The sequence below is a fragment of the Periplaneta americana genome, chromosome 7 (assembly GCF_040183065.1).
Source record: "Periplaneta americana isolate PAMFEO1 chromosome 7, P.americana_PAMFEO1_priV1, whole genome shotgun sequence".
Taxonomy (NCBI): Eukaryota; Metazoa; Arthropoda; class Insecta; order Blattodea; family Blattidae; genus Periplaneta; species Periplaneta americana.
This window is the reverse complement of record NC_091123.1, coordinates 58,720,801-58,745,049: the sequence shown is the minus strand read 5'-3', so window position 1 is coordinate 58,745,049 and position 24,249 is coordinate 58,720,801. Positions and strand designations below refer to the sequence as shown.

The following is a 24,249-nucleotide window of genomic DNA, read 5'->3' as shown; positions in this document are numbered from 1 at the left end:
CCACAATTTGGGACATCTGGCCGACATCTACGGCTGACCACTAGGATCCAGAATACAAAGCAGAGGTTAAATTAAAAATACAATATGATTGCGGAGAGAATACGGAACAATGATAAATTTAAAAAATAAAGTACAATTTGATTTCGGAGAAACATGAGATGAAAATATATTGAAGAGTAATGAAATGAAATAAAATAATATATATATATATATATATATATATATATATATATATATATATATATATATATTACATAATAATATACAAGTGATTTTGTAAAATGGATAATGAATCTCTCAATACCATTAGACAAATTTCCGAGGAACCATCCAAATATCTTACAGCAAACGGTTTTTTTCTAGCAGTGGCGTTAAGGACAGGGGAGGGTGCTGAGGGCAGGGTATGACTTAACTTTAACCGCGTTTGAGGATGTGAACCTAATACTACGAACCTTCTTTCTGGGTGGTGGAGACCTTGTCAGAGACTACAATAACTTATGAATTTTCAAGTACCCCTGCAGCCTCCTTAAATGCAGTTCATTGGTCATTTTAAAAGAACAGAATAAACGAAATAATAAATAATTTAAAATGATATAATATAAAAAATAAAATTAATAAAAATCAAAATTACATAAAAACAAATAAAATAAGCTATAATAAAACACAAGAATTAACAGGACTTTCAGATGACAGGACTGCCGAAAGAATATCTGAAGTTGTATTGATCATTTAGAAGAATTCAACTGTAGCAAGAAATTAATTGCATATGCTCTATTATTATTATTATTATTATTATTATTATTATTATTATTATTATTATTATTATTAGTTTCTGTCTTGATCATGAGCCATCAATCTCATATCTTACATACAAAAAATATCACGAGTCGCTACTGCCTATAACATCTCTGCAGAGGTAAGCGGGGTTATCTCAAGGGGTATGCATCTCACTGATTACGTATGTAAAAATGCTGACATATTTGTTTTATTACACTTGTTGATAATTATTACAGTTTCCTTTGCAATATCAACTCTTGTTTTTTCTTGCTTGAATACCATTTACGTAAATCATTACTATTATTATTGCATCAATAACTGCTGTATAATAATAATAATAATAATAATAATAATAATAATAATAATAATTATTATTATTATTATTACATAATATAATTTATTTTAGTGCAAAATCAATCAGTCTTTTCACTGATTAACTTTATAACTCTAATGCCCGTGTGCACCATTGTCGATTAAAATTTGACCATGGTTAAGTCGGCACTTGACCATCTTCAACGCCAATGTGCGGTCAATCTCGATCAAAGTTAAACAAGCGAGTTGGTGATAATCAAATTTGATCACGGGTGTAACTATATGACCAATTTACCTCTTCTGTTTAAGGGAAGGAAAGTACATAGTGATTAATGATGAAGCTATTTTACATTATGATTATCTGATGCTTTTCTGTGGAGAACAGTTCGAGATGCCACCAACTGTTTCATCTTCTGAACCTAAAGAATGCATTCATGGTAGAAGGTAAACTTTTCAAATATCTGTTAACATTTCCAACTAGATGGTGATCCGTGTATTTTTCTTTTTCTCTTCTACATCCAAGAAAGAATAAAATATGAAGAGTCCACTGCAAGAATGATGGATGTCATTTGGAATACATTTTGCAGGAGAAGCAATTGAAAGTTTGAAATGCTTAGCGCTCAAAGCTTAATTGTGATTTTCCGATCATTACTGGACAATGACTATCAGTGTTAATGCCATATAACTCTGTATGTACAGTCTATATGTCTTAAGCTATGCATTGACAGTCTTGGTTCATTTTCGACAGGAAAGTGACATCCATCATTCTTGCAGTGGACTCTTCATATGCAATCGACTTCCGATAATTCGCGGTAATTAATGCAAGAACTTCCGAGAAATATCGAAAATCGCTAATTATCCGATAATTTTTTATTATTATTTAAAGTCCGGTAAAATTTACTCTGACAGGTTCAATTACCAATATACACTTCAAAGTCAAGTGCAAAATGTGAAAGAGTGCAAAACAATTTGAAACATTTTATATTATACAGTAGGTACTGCAGGAGGATAGAATCTTAAAACAAGAAATATAATAATAATAATCCGTGGCGCTACAGCCCGTGAAGGGCCTAGACCGACCAGCCGGCTGCTGGCCTCACGCCCACAAGCCGAAACAGAGGTGGACGATCATTCAACCAGAATGGAGGATCGTGTGGTTAGCACGATGATCCCCCCATCCGTTGTAGCTGGCATTCGGAACCGGATTTCGCTACCTAACGTAGATCCCCAAGTGCATCACGATGCTGGGTGGGCACCGGTCTCCATGAGGACTCGAACCAGCGCGCATTCCGTAACGCGAGTCCTAGGCAGGATGCCTTAGACCGCGACGCCACGGGGCGGAACAAAACAAGAAACATAAGTTTTACAAAATATCATGTGGCCAGGATTCGAATCCCAGTCGGTGCAAGTTAACTGGTTGAGGTTTCTTTCCGGGGTTTTCCCTTAACCCAATACGAGCAAATGCTGGGTAACTTTCGGTGCTGGACCCCGGACTCACTTCACCGGCATTATCACCTTCATTGCATTCAGACGCTAAATAACCAGAGATGTTGATACAGCGTCATAAAATAATCCAATAGAAAAATATATATACGACAGTTCATTTTTTTCTGATTTTCTTAAGAGGGAGGGAGAGAGCGTAAATCGAGTAAAGACTGATATGACGTTACTTCTCCCTCCAAAAAAAAAAAAAAAGTTCGCGAATTATCAGGAGGCGACTGTAATTGCAATAGATTAGAGATGCTTACACAAAGCGAATTGAATTTTTAAAGGTTTAGCAAGTTAAAATAATTAATTCTATGAATACGCACATAAGAAAGTTTATGTTATTGATATTTACAATGCATTTTTTAAGGTATTGTATAATGAATGAATATTTTAATTCAGTCTAATCTATATATGTAATATTTAATTTCACGTTAATACCGGTATTGAGACACTGGTTATTTTCTCGTGAAAGAGGAAAGTTATTTGTATACGGTATTAGTTTAATATATTACAAAGTCTATATTTCTCAACAGGGCATCAGTTGATGACATTACATCAGATGTTCCACAAAACGTTTTCTGTGTCAATACCGAAATTGATGCTTCCAATGCACTCATTGATTTGAAACGTTTTTATCGTAAAAGAACTTCTACAGGTAAGTTGTTATAGTGAGAAAATTGAAATTACATATTCTTTAATATCGTACTTGTTCATTGCCGGTATTTCGTTCCCGTGAACATCTGTCTCTCTCACTCCCCTCCCTCCGCCCTCTTCCCCTCTCACTCTCACCCCTTCCACCCATCTCCACCTCTGCGCAATAGTTGGAGGTATTCCCTATTCTTGTAACCACAAGAAGTTCGGTCTTTTCTCAAGCAATAAATTCCTGGAGTTATTTACTTTGTAAAGTGCGCGGCATACACAACTTACCGGCATTACAAGCTGTCGTAGTGCGCGTGTTTAGTGGAGAGTCCGACGGCTTTCTCGCATGGGAGGAAAATGAATTGGCGGTGTATGACAGTTTGGCTTTTAATCCCGTACGAATAATGTGCTGCGCTTGTAAGACGTAATAAGAAAACGTTATGTTGATGTTATGTTATTTTACGAAGCTGTATCAACATCTAGGTTATTTAGCGTCTGAATGATATGAAGGTGATAATGCCGATGAAATGAGTCCGGGGTCCAACACCGAAAGTTACCCAGCATTTGCTCGTATTGGGTTGAGGGAAAACCCCGGAAAAACCTCAACCAGGTAACTTGCCCCGACCAGGATTCGAACCCGGGCCACCTGGTTTCGCAGCCAGACGCGCTGGCCGTTACTCCACAGTTGTGGACCCGTTATGTTGATCTTGCCTTTTAATGAAGTATAATGCTGCAAATCATATCCACCGTTCTGGATACTTGCAAGAACCACATCGGTTTAGAAAATTCTCTAACACCTTGTACAACTAAATTTAATATTTGTAACTTCACTCAGCACTTATCTGATTTCATTCTCCAGATCTTCAAGAGTGCATGTATTGTTCACATAGGCCAGAGGTATATATATTCAAGCCTGTGCGGGCAAGTGCACGCCAAGGGCAGATTGCTCTGCCCTGGAGGATGCACCGAAAGAGGGGAAGGGGTGCAAGGTTGTGCATGCACAAGTCAGGTAGAGCAGGAAATTTGCCTGCAGAGTTGTAGCCGGAAATAATTGCTTTTTCACATACTACATTATTAAAAATGGACGTATAATGACGACTTTCTTAGCTTTACAATTCCTTAAATTATAAAATATATATGAAGATTCTTAAATTTGCAGCGAAATTTCAGTATTACGATTTTGAGCAGCACACACATAGGCGTACAGGTAGGTCAAGCTGTTCGGTGATGGTATGCGCGGTATGCTTAGATTTGCTTCTTCAAATATTTTACGAAACAAAGGCTAGTGTGAGACGAAAATCGAAGAAGCGATTCTGGCGAAAAAGTTTATTTTCACATAACAGTATCGCTATTATAATGACAATGATATTATATTTCAGCAGTTTGAGAAGTTTGATACGTGGACGCAAGTTATTTTCAAATTATTTATTTCGTACTGAAAATTACAAGTAACTTTTGTTTGGTTATTCAAAATCGCATACATAACATCTTCTGTTGTGAAATAATTTTATTGCAAACATTAAAAAGGTAATAAAAGATGTAAAGAATTTAAAGTTCATTTTGTTCACCCTTGTCCTTTAGTCACTGCTACCTGTACAGCAATATACACTGCAGCCAAGAGCAAGCAGAGTAATCAAAGATCACTTACGTGCTGTTTCTTATGCATCCCTAACATAGGCCTACACTTTCTTGATAAAAATTACAAACAATTAAATATGGGAAACGAGCTGGCCAACATCTGTAACTAATTATGCGATCATCAAACACTTTTACTATGCTTCTAATGACAGTGTCTGTATGTACAGTGGAGTTATCCTGCTGGAAGTAAGCATACTGTTTTTCATCTTCAGTCAATATTGCAAAAAAGTTAATAAAATAAGATAAAATAAAGCCACCTTATGTCTCACACATAATGTTGAAAGTTGGCTATATCGTAAAAGAAAATGGGCCAATTACCCTGGATGCAGTAATGCCATACCACAGAGAAACTTAATGCATTGAATGAGAATTTTTAGTGTCCCAGTGCTTTGTATTCTGAGAGTGAGCATATCGCTTAAATGGATCCAAACTTCGTCCATCATTATTAATTAAGATGGATAAACAGTACCGCCACCATGTACAGATTGCAACATCCACTCACAAAAATTCACGCGAGTGGCTGGATCCCCTTGCTGTAATCAATGAACCATACGTCACTCTATAAGGATAAAAGTGCAGCATTTTCAGTCCTCTTAATGCTGTTCTTTGTGACAACTCGTAGCCTATTCATGTGCTAATTGGGTGAAGATTTCCTAGGACTAAGTTGTATTGTTGCCTGAATATCTGTAAGTTTCTCCAATGTGATTCTTGCATGCAGTAAAGTGGACATCATTTTCAACATATGCTTTGATAAAAGGTAAGCTCAACGTAACATTTTGTTTTCACTTCTTACTGGCACATTAATTGTATGGTACTATGGGCCTAAATCACCGCCATTCACCACCGATTCGTTTTCCTCCCATGTGAGAGATCTGTCGGATCTCCTTACTAAACACACATGCAACGTTCTGCGTATGCCAGTAAGTTATTACATATGCCGTGCACTATATATAGGTATGTTGAGTTCTATCGATACATACAATGAGTCCTTTGACCATGATTTTCCGGACATTTCAATTTTAAGTATAATGAAATAAACTTCTAAATGTATTACTTCTATGAAAGTGCATATTGTGTAATAAATATTGTACAATTCCTAAATATTAAACCGGAAACTTGACATAGGTTAACGATTTCATTTTAGTGTAGCATTTTGTTCAATGAAAAATGTTACTGTTACTAAAATGTAGAAGACTGTAGTTGGTAGTTTGATTAAAATGTTAAACAATGCACAAATTTCACTTTTAGTGATATGATTTGGTTCTGATCTCCAGAGAAAGTGGTTGTGTATGGAAAGTGCCTAGAGGCCTATTGCTGTGTGGAAGTTCTTCAAAAATTTGGTATACCTGGGCATAAAATATGCTTTGTTGAACCCCTTGGCCATGACTTTCCAGACATTTCAATTTTTAACAATAATGAGGTAATGTTTAAGATTTATTACTTTTCAAATGTAATCTCCATCTTACGATGTTTGGTAACGTATACACGTCCGTTGATGTGACATATTAATGAATTCTTTCAACCCATAAGCAGTGCTGACTAGATCAGACGCTACGGACAGTACTCTATAACAGAGTTGCCAGTATGAAAGCATAATTCCAAGCCTTTGGCATGAGACGAACTCGATAGCTCAGTGGTAGAGCGCCTGACTGGAGAACAGGAAATCGCAGGTTCGATTCCTGCTCGAGGTTGTGAAATTTTTCTTTCATACCATGGCATGATTGTGACTATAATAGTATTTAAATTCATTTATTACTTTTGTATAAATTTAAATATTATGATAGATATTTAGAAACGAAATTTTACACCTCACTGGATTTAAGAACATTTTAAAGACCTTGGACTTATTTTTAAGTAACACCAATCCATACATATAAAATAATTGCTATTAAAAATTTTTTTAGAAACTTGAAATTTTCCTTGTAACTAAATTTTTTTTTTTTTTTATTAAGGACATACTTTTCAGTTGGATTAGATCTGAGTGCCATCTAAGATGTAATTTAACTTTAATATCATATTCTACATTTTATTACATCTTAATATGTAACCAACTCAAGTTGCTGGTCCGCCATATTATGTTCCTTATTATAATGTCTAAGGCTGATATATTTTGATAGTAAAATGAGTAGTAGATATTTCAATTCAGCGATAATTTATTGGATTCCTTTCATCAATGAATGCTCGTGGCATCAAAGGTTATTCCGTTGAATTAGCAATGAGTGCTGAATTTAAGAACGATTTGATGATTTTCATATTGCACCTGTTGACATCGAGCTATCTTTATATCAGTACTGCGTTTTAAATAGGCCATTTCAACGTAATTATCTTTTTCCCCCTTCACCTCCAACGTCCAAACTTCACCACCATAACAAATGACAGGCTAAACTATCATATAACCAATATTTCTATCTTATAATATGTTTGTCCCGCCATAATAATAATATTAATAATGATAATAATAATAATAATAATAATAATAATAATAATAATAATAATAATAATAATACCGGTAATAATAATGATGTCATAGTCGTCACCCTCGTCATCGTCATCATCACTATCATCATCATCATCATCATCATCATCATCATCATCATCATCATCATCATCATCAAAAGATTATATGCCTCGGACATTGCTGTCTCTTTTTAATCATCCTGGACCTCCATATGGAATAAGTAAAATATTTCTTATGTGTAATTATAGACTGATTTTGTAATACTGGTATTGTATTTAGTGTATGATCTCCATTTCTAATTTTCTATATAACAGCAAATCAAGATTGGTAACTTAAATTTGACAGGTAGATGAAGCTGTTATGGAATCCTTGAAGAAAAATATGGTGGAAATATATTCTGGATATTTCTTCATTGATTGGAAGTTTAACCGCAATGAACATAAAATTACTAGTGCCAGATTTGAATCAAAGACTAAATCAATCAATATTGATGTTGCATGTATGTTTTATTATGGAAATAAGAACATATCTAAACATATCTTCCTAGGTAAGTAAAGAATGACTATAATTTCAAGGTTTTCCAGGTCTTCAGAATTCTGATAAGGGACAGTCTCGACATTCAGCTCAAGGAAAAATTAGAAGAACTTTTAAGATTGATAAAAACCTATGCACACTATCTCAGAGCATATACCATCATCTTAAAGCACGGCATAAGACAAACATAATCATTTTCTTGCACTACTGAAGTATTTATATTATTAATCATCCGTACATTTTATTATTAAAATTTATAAGTCATATTAATATTGACATTTCGGATTCAAATTTGGAAAATATAACCGCAAAAGGTGTTCTACAAAATTAATAAATAGAAGTAAGCTTGATGATCTTCTGGTAAGCGTATGTATAATCTTATGAAGCATGTTGTTGCCCTTGAAGGTACTCAGCTGTAATACCTAAATTGGATGAATGAATCAATCAATGAACCTAAGAGTGAACCAACTAATGAATTAATCACTCAATCCATACATTAATGAATAATTAATTAATCAGTATATGAATGAATCAATGAGTCGATGAATGGATGATGGATGAATCGATGGATGATTGATTCATTGAATGTACTGAGAGAGGAAGAATTATGAATTAAATGTTAGGCCTACACGATGATAAACGCGTCCTTGCAAGGGTTCTTGTAACTCCTGCATAGTTCAATGTGGTCTGCCTTTGCCGTCCACCCACAAAGAATGAGAAACAACTCGAATATTCGATAAACCACCCTGAGACACTCCGCGAGATGGGAGAGCTTTGCATACTGACTATAGTGCCAGGCATTCAATAGCAATAATTTTTACTTTTCGTAACTGGTTGTGCACGACTCTAAACACTTCAGTCACCTTCAGCACCACGATAGTGTGCTATAACTCATCATCAATACGCCAAGAGAGGCAATTATTGGGTCTACAGGAGATAGAGAAGCTCTTATCATCCAGTCTGCTGTCCAAAAATCTGAAAGTTAGAATTTATAAAACAGTTATATTACCGGTTCTTCTATATGGTTGTGAAACTTGGACTCTCACTCTGAGAGAGGAACATAGGTTAATGGTGTTTGAGAATAAGGTGCTTAGGAAAATATTTGGGGCTAAGCGGGATGAAGTTACAGGAGAATGGAGAAAGTTACACAACACAGAACTGCACGCATTGTATTCTTCACCTGACATAATTAGGAACTTAAAATCCAGACGTTTGAGATGGGCAGGGCATGTAGCACGTATGGGCGAATCCAGAAATGCATATAGAGTGTTAGTTGGGAGACCGGAGGGAAAAAGACCTTTAGGGAGGCCGAGACGTAGATGGGAGGATAATATTAAAATGGATTTGAGGGAGGTGGGGTATGATGATAGAGACTGGATTAATCTTGCACAGGATAGGGACCGCTGGCGGGCTTATGTGAGGGCGGCAATGAACCTTCGGGTTCCTCAAAAGCCATTTGTAAGTAAGTAAGTAAGTACAGGAGATAGATTTTTAAGGACAATAAAAATCCTTAATATGGATTTAAGGGAACTTAGAAAACTTTGTGCTGTATGAAATGACTCCATTAAAAATAAATAAACAATTTCTCACCCACGTCAAAATTAATTTTTACCAGTGATCATCCTCACCTATCATTTACCGTTGGAGTAATGAATTCCTCTGTACAGGTCCATATCAGATATTGTATTTAACACTGTCAAAGTGACGACATTTTTGTAACAAGCCTATCAACCAAATGAATATGTTGTTGGTTATTGGTCTAATGTCTAGGCACTTAACAGTGAAGTCGTAATAGATCAAAAGTGGAATAGGTGTTGCTATTTTTGACAAATAATTTTAGTTCCTTATTGGAAACATCATGTAACCAGGTACCTGATATGGCAGGTACCGGTATTTTTTCCAGTCTGTTATTAATCAGGCACTCTTTTACACTACTTATCACATACAAACTGTTTATTGTACCAATTTTTCTTTGAAAAGCTGATCATTAGATTTCATTACAAGTACATACATTATTTGGTGTGTCAGAAGAAAATCTACTGTCATGGTTTTATTAATAAATTTATACTGTTTTAAAACACAGCTCTGGAAAAAGGACAGCTAGTGTTTGATGGTCGCCTAGTGATAGATGCCAATTTCAATGCTGGAGATAAATATATTTATGCAGCTGGTCCACTTACTAAATATGCTCGCCGATACTATGCAGGCAGATACAGTCACTGTTACTACAATTCGATAGAAATTGGAGCAAAGGTAAGGTATAATTAAGTCAGGAAGATTTAACTCGTAGCAACCAGTGTTCATTACTAATTATATGTAGTGAATTAATAACCCAACGACTATTTTATTCTTTTCTCAACAATTATTGAAAAGAGTATCTTCCAAAACTAGTAGGCCTAATAGATTATCCAACCAAACTAAACCTCATCGATAAAGGACAAAAAGTCGTCTTTGTCATTGGACCCGAATTTAGTAGAAAGTGATGGATTTTTAAGGTGGATAAAAATAAATAGTAAGGCTTCCTCCAGAAGGTAAGTAAAGCCAAAAGGCCTAAGTCGTAGATTTATGGTAGGGTACATAAAAGAACCATGCCAATGAGAGGCCTCCAGACAAAAAAATTACCAGCTATTTATCGCCTAAGGCATACATCAAAATTCAATTCAAGAGGTAGCATAATGAGCTCATGTGGGTGGACTATATATGCGTGGGTCTTATCCATCTGTCGAGGAGCAAAAAATAGCACCAGATATAATTTTCATCATCAAAGAATGACATAATTGTATAATAAAGTTTTCTTATGATTGGTAAAATAAATAAATAAATAAATAAAGAATGACAATAAGAGGAGAAAATGACTAGAAAAGGAAACATGATGAATTCGAATGAAACAAATGAAGAGTAGGAGGAATATTGTAGCATTATTACTTTTGTTAGATATACTGATTAATTACAAACACAGCTTTACTTGGATAATACATTGGTCTTGATTAGTTAATTGCTTCGAGAATAAGATTCGTTCAAGTAAATATTTGATGTTCCTGGATTGTTTATAAATTAATCTTGTTTTAATCAAACAACCCATTACATATTTTCTTACCAAACTACTTACTCCCAAATTGATTGTTGCCAATATAAATTTGATATTACGCCTCTTTCTTGCTCCTATACCAAAATAGATTTGGTTAGGGAACTGCATTACGAAGGAAAGTTTCCCTTGTGAGATACAGAGGTCTCTGTAATTATAGTGAACAACATGCTTGTCTCTGGACTCAAGTATCAGACAAGGGTGATGAGTTTTTCAGATAAAAAAACGACCCTCGAGGGAAAATAAAACCATGTCACATTTAGTTTTGATCATATAACGCAAACTAACTATATTTTACCGATAAATATCGTAAGAAAATTTCTAAAAATTACATCTGTACCGTCTGCTTAATATTTATACTTCCAGGCCAAACACCAGCAGTAAAGCTCCATGCATCTATAAAGTAGTCAGTGTTATTTGGGAGTAATGAATTCTGCTTTATAGATGTAACCAATTAAACGTCTGAACGACTATATTTGAAGCTACTGGTGACGAAACAACTGTTTTACCAGATATTCAAAAGTTCTTACGAATATTATTCTGCATACCTACCGGTAGTTTATTGATGTGAAATAAAATCGAAAGTCTACTAATTAGTAGGCCTATTTGTTTACATTTTATTATTTAATAATTGTATTTCTGAACTGAAGTAGTAATTTCAAAACATTAGAGATTCAGAAAGTAACATTTCAGAATACATTTTAAAGTAACTTACTAGTTATTTATGAAATCAAACAAACATCACCTTCAATTACTTCATCTTCCTTCAACTAGATTTTAAGTTAAATGAAACTACCATTGTGTAGGTACCGGTACAGTAACTTTACAAACAAAATTATAATTTTCTTGACACATGAATTTCAAGACCACTATAAGCCTCATTTCTCGCATTTGAACTTTTCGTATTCAGCTTTAAGAGGGTACAGAATGCCCTATTCTTATAATGTTAAATGTACTCCACTTCAAGACCCATTTTCTCAGCATTTACTATGAGAAGGAACCTACTATTTTCATCAGATATTCTAACATTATTTTTCTCTAATTTAACTTATTCTAATTTTGTGCCATGGTGTCGTGATCTAAGACATCATGCCTAGGACTCGCATATGAAATTTTCTCATGAAATTTTGGCCAGTGTTTTGGGCCAGTGGCCACCCAAGATTGTGATGAATTTGGGAGCACGATAGGTAGCAGCATGCAGTTATGGAAACCAGTTATAATGGTAGGAGAATCATTGAACTAACTACACGATACCTCAGTTGGATGATCGTTCACCTCTGCTGAGGCATATGGATGTGAGACCAGCAGTCAGCTGGTAGGGCTTGGCCCTTCATTGGCTGTCCCATCACGGATTTAATTTTTTTTCCGGTTTAAATTATGTGAGATATATTTTTAAACAAAAACTGCAAATTGAAAAGAAAACCATTGGGTTTATGATTTCTTTCTTTCTTTCCTTTTTTTTTTTTTTTTTTTCAAAATAATGGATATCAGAGGAAACCCTGTGTTAAAACTGAGAACAGTGAAAAAAGTACATGTGGTAAAAACTGCATTATAGCCTACTATGTTTGATAGAAGCTGAAGAAATTGTGTATAATTTAACATTACAGGGATAGAACATTCTGAATTCCCTTAAAATGCGAATCACATGATTTGTGATCTGCCAGAGATCGATATCCAGTACCAGTACTTCACAAACAAGTAGTGAGTTCAGGAGAATTGCAAATGAATTGGTAACAACACTGAAATATTTGAAGTCATTTAACTTATGGTATCAGTGAAATACGAATCCATTACTTAGTAGTTGGTTTGTTTTTAAAAACGCATGTAATAAGGAACTTCTTGAAATATTAATATTTTAGGAGAAAAATTAGCTCCAGCACCGGGGATCGACCCCGGGTCCTTGGTTCTACGTACCAAGCGCTCTGACCACTGAGCTACGCCGAATTCAATCCACAGCACCAGATCAAACTTTCCTCCTTCGATGTTTCCCTTTGTGGCCTGACTCCAAGTTAGGCATATATATGTTGACGTGTATCCAATGTCAACTGCCATTATACTAGGAGCGCACTCAGCTGAGTGACTTGTTGGCCGGGAATCCGCAGTTATTATGCACTGCTAGCTAAAAGGATATTATAGATATATTAATTTGTCCTACAGAATTTATCTGTGATATTGACACTTAATATTTTAGGAGAAAAATTCTCTCCGGCGCCGGGGATCAAACCCGGGTCCTTGGTTCTACGTACCAAGTGCTCTGACCACTGAGCTACGCCGAATTCTCCTAAAATATTAAGTGTCAATATCACAGATAAATTCTGTAGGACAAATTAATATATCTATAATATTCTTGAAATATTCCTTTCAATCAGAAGTTGAAGCAATTTGAATATTCTTACCGTATCATCTTTTTTTTACTTTTGAAACAGCTGGGAAAACAGATGCTACAGATGTGGGATCCAACAGTTGAAGCCAGTGCTGCAAATGAAGAGATACCGCCATTATTTGAAAAGCCAATCATAAAGTCCTGTATACTTCCAGGAAACATGCACTATCTCAAAATTCATAAGCCTGGTATTGTTGTCCCCTTAGAGGCTGCAATGTACCAAGATGATTATGTGAGTTATTACTAGTTATGTTCAACTCCACTTACAAACCTGATAATCTATAAATTGAGGCAGTAGTTGGAAAAAGGGCTCATAAGCAAAAGTCATGTTTCGAGAAAACAATGATTGAAAGATTTATTTTTATGTAATTGCGATTTGAATGCACTTTTATCAAAATAACAATTTGCATAATGTTACAATAATATTTGTCTACAAGGTTTTGTTAAATATTACAGTCTGACTTTAATAGTGTTATAAATATACAGTGTGTTCGTAGCTCGGCCTGACCTTTCCGTAGAATACACTTCTTGACATGTAGCCTATTATATGTCATTCTAATATAAAACTAATAACCAGATATTTTAGAAGTGGGTACAATACAAAGCTCTCATAAGACTTTCTATGGGCTGTGGACTGGTGACCTGACCTAAGGTTCTAGTCTTATTCCGGTCCGGCCGAGCTACAAAAGCACTGTATATATTTTACTGGAACATTTTATAGGCCCTTTTTCCAGAGAACAAGTTTACTTTATCAAAATACTTTCAATATGATTATATTTTAGCAGAAATTAGACATCAGCAATGACCAGCACACATTACAGAGGTTTACAAGTTCATAATCATTTTAGTAAAATTATATTTCTTACATATATCACACAGTTACGTCAAAAATTGTACCGAATACGTGAAAAATCAAGATTATCTGTTGGGTACAGATTACATGTTATTTAGTATTAATTTAGAATGAATTCACAATCACTTAAAAGTTTATCTTCAGCTTCAGAGTGCAGTTTACACTTTAGTCCACATCTTAGATGGACTCACACTCACTTTGAGTATCATCTTCATTGATGTTTGCTGAGTTCTACAACTACGCAAGGGTGCATGGGTTCATTCAATTAGCTACCCTGCCCTCTATTTACAAGATATTGAAACGAAACTACGCAAGCAAGTATATTTTAAAATGGAGAATCGTATTAAACATTCTCCTGAAAAAGGACCTACAGACCTATGGACCCATTTTGCGGCTACTGCCTCAATTATTCACATGAAAAATATGCTACTAAGCTTGTAAAGTCCACTGGTGTAGCTCAGTCGGGAGGTGCCTTTGCCTGCTGATCCGGAGCTGAATTCGGGCGTGGATTTGATTCCCACTTGGGCTGATTACCTGGATGGATCACTTAATTTTTCTTGTATTAATTTTAACAGGGAGTTGCTTTAGTAACTGGTGACTGCAAATGCATTAAGTACGATTACTTCAGGATACATCTCAACCCTTCTGAGAGGATTGAAACAATAACATGCTACACAAAAAATGTAAGTGTTTCTGTAACAGTACCGGTATAGGATTGATTCAATAATACCGTAATTTTAAGTTAGGTCTACATACAAGGTGAACACAAAGTCTTTCCCTCATTATAAACATTGATTAAGTAGGCTACTGAAAAACTACGCTAGGTAAAGGGATGCGGTTTTCAGAAAATTGTACTTAAACTCTGCATAGTTTTCATCGGTATACATTTTAACATTGCTCAATTTGTTGCCTGTAGAACATCTAATCGATACTTAGTTCCACACTGTGTTTTCGCCAACATCTCTTCAGCCACTGTCGCTATACCATCCCTTATTCAGGCCTTCAGAGTTTCAACATCAGGAACTGGCGAACTGTACAGGTACTGGTACACTGTCCTTTTGAGTACAGTCGAGAGAGGTTATGTCTGGTGAACGTGATAGCCATGGTGTTGGACTGTCCTTTGCGATCTGTTTGGAAAGATTTTATCCAAGAACTGAAGAACATATACAATCCAGTGTGGTGGTGCACAATCTCGTTAAAACACTATCTATGGCTGCTATTCCCCTAATTGTGTTGCAATGTAAAGCTCCAACACATCCTTGTAAACTCATGTTGTAATGGTGGGCTTGGTAAAAAGAGAAGTCCAATAACCTTGTTGTGCATTAAGCCATATCAAATATTGAATTTTAGGCTGTCCCTCACATGCTTTAACAACTTACATGACTTTCCGACCCCCAAATCCGAACTTTGTGTCTGTTTACTCTTGAGGTGTAAAAGATTGCCTCATCAGGAAAATAAACTTGCTTAAGGTAGATAGTCATTGTGTTGTCCTTCCAAAATGCCTACAGCAGGGCTGGGCACCAAGAGCAAATTCTACTCTCTCACTTCTCTTCCATCCCTTTCTTCACCACAGAGCACCGCACAGTGTTGATGCCGTGATGGATGAATATAAGCATCCCCGTTTAGAGTATGGAATTGCTCCTGATGCCCTGCCCTACAGCAAATAGAGAACATCAGGAATGGCCATATGGCAACAAAGCTTCTATGATTTGCACTTGGTAGGCCTACGCATAAACAGTAACTGCTTGTGTAAAGTTTAACCATAGTACTCCGAGATACAGCAAGTTGAGGTATGATGCTTCGATATTTTCAGACTACATTCAGAAGTTTGCATACAGCATCAAAAGTCTCCTCAGTCACTCCAAGTCTACCACTTCTTCTCTGGTCTCCAACTCTGTGTATTTCGTCCACACTCCTCAGGAAGTGTTGTTGAACTGTAATGAGCGACCTCTTCTCCTGATATTACAAAATGTAGTGTGCTTTTTCTTTCTGCACAGACGTCATTTTCACACTGAACTTTAACTGTTTCCAGCAAGAAAAGGAAACTCTGTGAATAAGAATATATAATACCACAACTTTCATTTTGTACTCAGTATTAATACACTAAATATTTTCTTTTCTTTTACAGGAAATTGATGTCGATAACATATCTACATTGTATGGAGTCCACCAACAGATGCTTAATAACATGGTTTTGCGCTTCAAACATGGTTATATAAACGATTTTTATTCATATTTCCGTGAACCTTGGTGTTACGCTATAATCCATGATCATTTCAAGGATTTGGTTCTAAAGAATAATAAAATTCTCTCTGCTGAATCTGAGGTACATAAGAAAAGTTACCGGGTATATACAGTAATTGTAACAGTAATTCTTCATTTAGTGCTGTTCTCAAGTAGGCCCTACACAAGTTATAAGACAATACTAAGGTAGTAAGAGAAAAACTACATAATGAGAACTGTCAAGTGGTACAGAACTACTAAGGGATATGGTACTCTGCCTCTTCGCACCTTTGTCTATCACAAATCCACATAGCCTGGCAGGACTACAAAATTGCCTCTGTGATGAGAAACTCCCGTTTAAGTTAATTGATTGAGCAGTAGCTGGGTGCCGGGCCAATAGAAGTTAATCACTATCACCACTGCCAGTGCCACCTAGAAGTTTATTTCTTTCTGAATACTTTTCGTTTACGTATTACTTATTACAATACATAATCAATGCTTGATGTTATAGGGTGATATTAAAATATATTTTAATAATATCTGAGCCATCAACAATAAGCTCATTTAATGTTCTTCTACATCGTTACATGAAAAAGAAGCTCAGGCAATACTGGTATCTTACTGTCTACAGTCCACACCTGTGGAGTAACGGTCAGCGCGTCTGGCCGCAAAACCAGGTGGCCTGAGGATTTTTCCAGGGTTTTCCCTCAACCCAATACGAGCAAATGCTGGATAACTTTCGGTGCTGGACCCTGGACTCATTTCACTGGCATTATCACCTTCATTTCATTCAGACACTAAATATCCTAGATGTTGATACAGCATCGTAAAATAACCCAATAATAAAAAAAAATATTATCTACATTAGGATTTCACCACATTTCCTAAAAAAAAAAAAAATATACCTAACCAAAGAAAGAATTGCTGTTCATCAAATAGCATTATCATTGTTACCAGTATTATTTTTACTCTACTCTCACAAGGGAACTGTCAACACTGAAAAGTTGCATAGGACCTTCATATTTTGCACACTGATACTTCTTATTACTATAAGATGTTGTGCCAAAAAAAAGTTGCGAAAATAATATGCAAGGCATTAAAACGATGTTTCGAATATCGCTATGAATCCATGTGAATCTAGTAGTTGTGGAGTCTTTTGAGTGCAATGTGTGACAGAGATTAGGGAGAAACAAGGCTGCAACTCAACGTTCGTAAACAGCAGCATTAAATAGAATCTATCATTACGAACAAATTATGAACTGATTTCATGGAATTAAATAAACTCCTAGTACCGTACATTAAATTGGTATGATATGTTAAATTGTCTCACAAATTAAACCTATAACAGTATATTTTACAATAAATATACAAGTACAATATAGGTTCGTCTTTCTTAGAACCTGTCACTATCCCTTCTTCATTTCTCTTATTCTATTCTTCCACCCCTTCTGATTGTCTATAGACGCTACAGTCTCACTGAACATAAATGAAACAAAATTGTGAATTGTTCAAGCAATGATGAAAGCACAAATTCTTCTTGCACCATGCACAACATTTACTATGTGTTATATTTTTCATATTACGGTATGTATTACTTTAAAGAAATCTAATGTAATTTTCAATGATTTTGCCAAAGTCACCAACCTGTGGTCAGACAAAAAGGAAGCATCGAGTTTGCTGGTAACATTCACTGACTCCCTGACACATAACGTGACTACATAGGCTATATATTATACTCATCTGATGTTTGTATAAGCCATATATGTCACTTCTTTGATATAATAATTATATTAATCCATCAGAAAATAAAGTGTCTCATTGTGGAACTGTCACTGTCTCAAGGTGGATCACTTTGGTCCACTACGAGACATTTTGTCACTTTGTACAAGTCAGCTTGTAATCTGAAAATTATTATCATTAGCACAAATTTTTAAGATTAATTATAAAATGTAATAACGATCGAACATTGTTCATAAAATCACAAATAAATGTCAATATCCACTGCAAAAATTAATGTAAAAAAATTTAACAAATTTGCCTGTCTCAAGGTGGACCATCTTTCCCTACAATGGATTCCCTTCACGTTGTAATATACATTGAAATGAAATAGCAGATGCCTTGGCAAAAAGAAATACAGAAACGAAGCCAGAGAATTTCTTTTCTTTCTATAAAACAAAGCATCCACAATAAATTTCATTTAGTCCAGAGAAAATATTTTATTTTATTTTTTATTTTAGTTGGTTATTTAACGACGCTGTATCAACTACTAGGTTATTTAGCACCGATGAGATTGGTGATAGCGAGATGATATTTGGCGAGATGAGGCCGAGGATTCGCCATAGATTACCTTGCATTCACATTACGGTTGGGGAAAACCTCGGAAAAAACCCAACCAGGTAATCAGCCCAAGCGGGGATCGAACCCGCGCCCGAACGCAACTTCAGACCGGCAGGCAAGCGCCTTAACCGACTGAGCCACGCTGGTGGCTCAGAGAAAATAAATAGAAAGCAAAATTAAAGGAAAATGATGGAAAATAATAAGAAATCCTGAAATGAAACCATCTACACAGATTATATATAAAAAAGAAGTATTCAATATACCGTCTGTATCCTATGCAACACAATGGAGAAATTAATTTGAAACACCTTAAAATATGTGCAGCATAGAATTCGCAAACCTACTGTAAGATCTAATGACACCGGTAAACATAATAATTACTAGAGCACAAAATACGAATTATATGAGAAATGCACAGTCTTGTAAGACCGTGAAAAATTATAATCATAAACTTATGCTCCTCTTTTGAAATAAAATGTTACGTAACGAAACTTTTAATTTCATCACAAGATTTGATTTAGATTGCAATGTAACAAACAAAGCTTTTCACTCATGCAACATTTGAATAGTAAGCCTACCTATTATGCATTCTAATTAAAATGTTTTAAATATAGTATTACAATACTTTGAATGTTATTTACAGACTAAACCTGCAGTATTGTTGGATGTGATCACGAAGCATTTGAAACTGAGCAACTGGAAGAATGTGAGTTTTTTAATTATGCATAGGTATTAACAATTATGACATTCTTTTATTACGTGCAGTATAGAATAGCCAGTGCATTTTTTTATGAAACTCACCAAGAGTTTCAAGTCATAAATAATAACACTCGAGTTCGGGATGTATTGTTACAGACACCTTCTTCTTCGTGAAATCACAACTTGCTTTTCGTATCTACTGCCGATTGTACAGTTAATTTTGACATTCTATGATAGAAATGTTAATTTTAAAAAGTTGAAAGCTGCCAGTACTGCGTGCCATACAACAATTTTTAATAAGAGAATTGAATGTAAGAAGCTGTGACCTTTATAGGCCTATACCCTATAGCTTCAGTACCGATACTCCTTTGGTACCGGTACCGGTATTAAGTTATGTCAGTACTATTGGGTGGATTTTAATAGACAGGACGCACAAAGATGAAGGATTTTACCATTATATACAGTCGACTCCCGATAATTCGCGATAATTAATGCACGAACCGCGAAATATCGAAAATCACGAATTAGCCTATTCGCAAAATTTATTATTATTATTATTATTATTATTATTATTATTATTATTATTATTATTATTATTATTTAAAGTTCAGTAAAAGTTACCTGACAGGTTTAATTACTAAATGCACTTCAAAATCAAGTGCAAAACATTTTAATATTATACGTACGGTACAGTACGTACCTACTGCAGTGGGATAGAATCTTAAAATAAGAAGCACAAGTTTTACAAAATATCGTAACGCACTTTAGTTAAACAAAAATAATCCGTCATTTTTTCTTCTTAGAAGATTGTTTTCATTGACAGACTTGTATATTTCCTTTTCGTTGAATTTGAAAGCACACTATTACCACAAATACTATGAATTTCGAACGGCACACAAACTTTTCAAATGAAAAAGACGCAAGGAATAGGAACAGACGTGATTGTCACGCTCCTCAGCTGATTGGCTCCTGACTCAGGCCCACACGATGTGCGTCAAAAGATGTTGGAATTGGGAGGGAAAGGAGAGAAGTTTGACAGGAGGGAAAGAGCGTAAATCGAGTAAAAATGGAAATGGCGTTACTTCGCCCCCTCTCGAAAAAAAGATCGCGGATTATTGGGAGTCAACTGTACAGCTGTACATACATACCTCCACAAGCGAAAGGCTATATATAATTTTGTGGCCTAATTTAGAATACGAGTGTTTAAATTTGTTTATGGTATATAATCGCCTTTGATTAGTATTATTCACTTTAATATATAGTGGTGTAGTGTTCATCTGTGGATTGCAATGATATATACGAAGTTGGTTATGCTGTAGGCCTACTTACTCTATATATTTAATTTGACACATCATTTCTGCCCTCAAAAAATGGAATCACGATTAATGCTGTCAGAATAGGTGACGAAAGCGATAGTGCTGTAGAAAAAATGGAAATTCTATTTTAATCATTTTCCTCCAGTATGACAAAAAAAAATACTTTTCCTTAAGGTACCATAATACAAACAGTGATCGTCCTACCTATTACATGAGTTACGCTTACGCTTGTAGCCTCTTTCTTCATTCAAGCCACTTGTTTTGAGCCTCCCTATGTCTTGTCTACCAACTTTTTTTTTAATAGCTTGTTTCACTGTTCGATCATATTTCATTCTTTATATAGGCCTATGTATATAGGTTACACCCCAACCCCAACAAATCTCGAAGCTAAGGATACACTTTCCTTTCTCCTTTAGTAAGATGAATAGATACACTATTCCCCACAGTATGCCCACAGAATCGATTAGGATTTTATTAGAATCGTCTCATATCCAACCGGCTAGTCTCCCACGGACATACATCTCGCCCCTACACAAAAAAATTCGGCGTTTTCCAAATTAAAACCTTTGGATTTCGTATGTAGTCTTCGGTATTCTAGGGCCAAGTTTACTCGAGCGTCACTTGCACAGCGCAAGGACTCAGATGCCTTCTTTTGCGAGGACTGTGGCACCTCCTCTCTCCACTTTGCTGCCCATACTTTTAACGACTTCGACGATTCTGCCCTGTTATGTTTCGTCCCTCTCACTGATACGATAGCAATTAGGTTACCTCCATTTCGACTTTCCCCTTAAAAATTCTATAATTTTCCTTCTTACGGAATGGTGAAAATCGGAGTGAGGCAAGTGGGCAACAGGTTTGGAGCTCACATAGATACTTCCTTTCAGCCCCAATTTAGCGTATATTTCTCCTCCCATTTCCCCCATTCTTGTGCTTGTATTCATTCATTTGCATGAAACATCTATACTTGAATTGAGGCAATAAAATACAATATCCACTTTCTTTAACATTGTACTGTATTGTACCCGTGTTTATATAGGCTACTCAGTTTTTCATTACTACTGTGTGGAAAACATCAAATCAAGAATCAAATTAATAATAAATGCAACATTAAAATACAATGTCTACTTTCTTTAACACTGTACTGTAATGAATTTCATTTCATTTCATATTCATGTATAATAAGTATACAAAACCCATATAGCCTACTCAATATTTCCATGACTATTGTTGTGGAAATATAGCGTATATGGTGTAATGGTACTATGTATATACATGAATATCAAAATACTGGGTACACTGTTGGTACAGTACAGAATTAAATTACATTGTATTTTATTATTAAATTCGACAACTGATATAGACGTTTCATACAATCATTAAATCCCCTGTTATTTTTTATTAATCACTGTGCTTGTATGAGAAGTTCATCTTGTACACTGCCTGTACTGAACTCCTTTTAATTTCACATTTATTGCTGGTACAAATGTTCATACTGCACGTATGGTCTTATTTTTACACCAATGATCACTTCTTAGCATCCAAATTAGAAGTTAAATTACCCGTAAATACCAGTATGATGATGTATTTTTTTGTGGTCATTCAGTAATATACAAAAAGAAGCTAATTCGAAATTTTCTCGGGCTTCCAGCCAGGTCATAAGTTAGTGATCCATCAACTTATGACCTGGCTGGAAGCCCGAGAAAATTTCGAATTATCACGTCGCCAGGAAAGCTTCAGTAGTTACTTCAAAAAGAAGTTAGTAGCTAACATTGAAATTATCTGGATAATGCGTCAAGGATTAACAGAACTGAAGAATGTACCAGTATATTGCGCTTTTGCTTCACAGGTGAATCATACGGAGCTAGAAGAGTACAAAAATTGCTACAAAACACAGTATGAGAAGATGATTAAAGATGCCTTGTTGGAATTCTTAGTGGACAATTCTTATCATCTTTCTATGTATGCCATCCCAGAGAGAGTTAAAATTCTCTTACAAGATAATAAAAGCTCTCCTCTCTTTATGGAGCCCGAACCTGGCAATTCATCTGAGAGCTTATGTAGCAGTGATTCTAATAACAGCAGTAGCAGTACTATTAAAGATGAAGTTGATAATGAAAACAACTAAGAAATAACTCTCATGCTGAAAATAAGAAATCTTTAGTCCTCTGTGTAACAACTTATGTAAGACACTAATATAAAATTTATATATAAAAGATGGTATGTAAAATAGAAGTGTAAAAGAATTGAAATACAATAATACCCGTATATCGCTGTGTATTTGAGAACCCCGAATTTTAGTGACTTAAAACACAGTTACAGATGTAATTTTTAGAGGAATGAGATTCCCCCCCCCCTCTTCCACTGCAGATAAAATCCCTACCTCTGTTTACATAAATACACTGTCAGGGGTGATAATTCTCTGCAGTGTATATTCTTAGAAATGGATTTGTGGGGGGGGGGGGGGAATTATTTACGGCTATATCAGTACTGTATTTATTTATTTATTTATTTTCAGGTGTAGGCCCTAATTATATTATTATTTATCTGGTAATCATTAACCCACAAAGAAAACAAGTGAACAAACAATAAAACAATAAAAAACAGTAATAAATAAATATATATATATATATATATATATATGTGTGTGTGTGTGTGTGTGTGTGTGTGTATCTAATGCTCTGGATTTAACAATGAAGTCATCATCCTTCTTGCTTCCCAATATTTTGATGGAAGGTCCACAAATGTCCTAAGAGTTTCACAATTAGCCAGGTGCTCCATCTCCAAGTCCTCTTCTCTGGTGCACAGTAAGCATTTAGGTGAATTCAGTACTCCAATACGATGGAGGTGTTTACTGAGGCAATCATGACCAGTAATCAATCTAAACATGGCCACGGCAGATTTTCGAGTAGATTAGGAATTAGTTTTGGATCTTTGAATGATTCTTTCCATTTTGAATTTTGATGTTTTGCCTGTTCGCTGTAACTTATTCTTTTTATGACTTGCTTTGTTGATTCATATGGAACTTGAAATTTGTTTTTAAGTTGATATAAGTTCCTTTCTTTGCTAACACATCTGCTTTCTCGTTACCGTTCAGTCTGCAGTGGGCCGGGATCCATTGGAAGATCACTTTTTTATTTAGCATTTGAATTTGTTTTACCATGCAATGAATTTCTTTTACTTTTTCCATTTTAGGGGATGTAGTTGAGCTGATGGACTGGATTGCAGCTTTGGAGTCAGACAGGATGACTATGTTTTTGCACTGGTTATATATATATATATATATATATATATATATATATATATATTCTTCCTGGTTTCCCAGTAGCATTCCACTTCTATGAATGACTGGCATGAGCCTGTTGCATTTAAGCACACTTTCCTCTAATTTTCGAACCATCTTGCTACTACTGAAATTGGATCCTGCGGGCACTCTTGATGACAGTTATTCTGGATTTTCTGTACTTGCTAGATTTAGTGACTTCTTTCTGTTTCCAAAAAATAGACTGA

General features: G+C 35.3%; 1 protein-coding gene and 1 non-coding gene across 2 annotated transcripts in view; both read left to right on the top strand.

The window, feature by feature from the left end:
- Window positions 1-23,050, top strand: part of LOC138702768 (cilia- and flagella-associated protein 61-like) — a 29,070-nt gene extending 6,020 nt beyond the window's left edge. The window contains exons 4-13 of the mRNA XM_069830069.1: window positions 1,399-1,533; window positions 3,111-3,232; window positions 6,129-6,274; window positions 7,658-7,859; window positions 9,930-10,099; window positions 13,358-13,546; window positions 14,743-14,850; window positions 16,296-16,493; window positions 19,371-19,433; window positions 22,589-23,050. Of these exons, the coding sequence (XP_069686170.1) occupies window positions 1,399-1,533; window positions 3,111-3,232; window positions 6,129-6,274; window positions 7,658-7,859; window positions 9,930-10,099; window positions 13,358-13,546; window positions 14,743-14,850; window positions 16,296-16,493; window positions 19,371-19,433; window positions 22,589-22,867 (1,612 nt within the window). The 3' untranslated portion in view covers window positions 22,868-23,050. The remainder of the gene's footprint in view (window positions 1-1,398; window positions 1,534-3,110; window positions 3,233-6,128; window positions 6,275-7,657; window positions 7,860-9,929; window positions 10,100-13,357; window positions 13,547-14,742; window positions 14,851-16,295; window positions 16,494-19,370; window positions 19,434-22,588) is intronic.
- On the top strand, window positions 6,474-6,546 carry TRNAS-GGA (transfer RNA serine (anticodon GGA)). The gene has a single exon. It is a non-coding gene; the product is annotated as a tRNA-Ser (tRNA).
- Window positions 23,051-24,249: the final 1,199 nt, after the last annotated feature.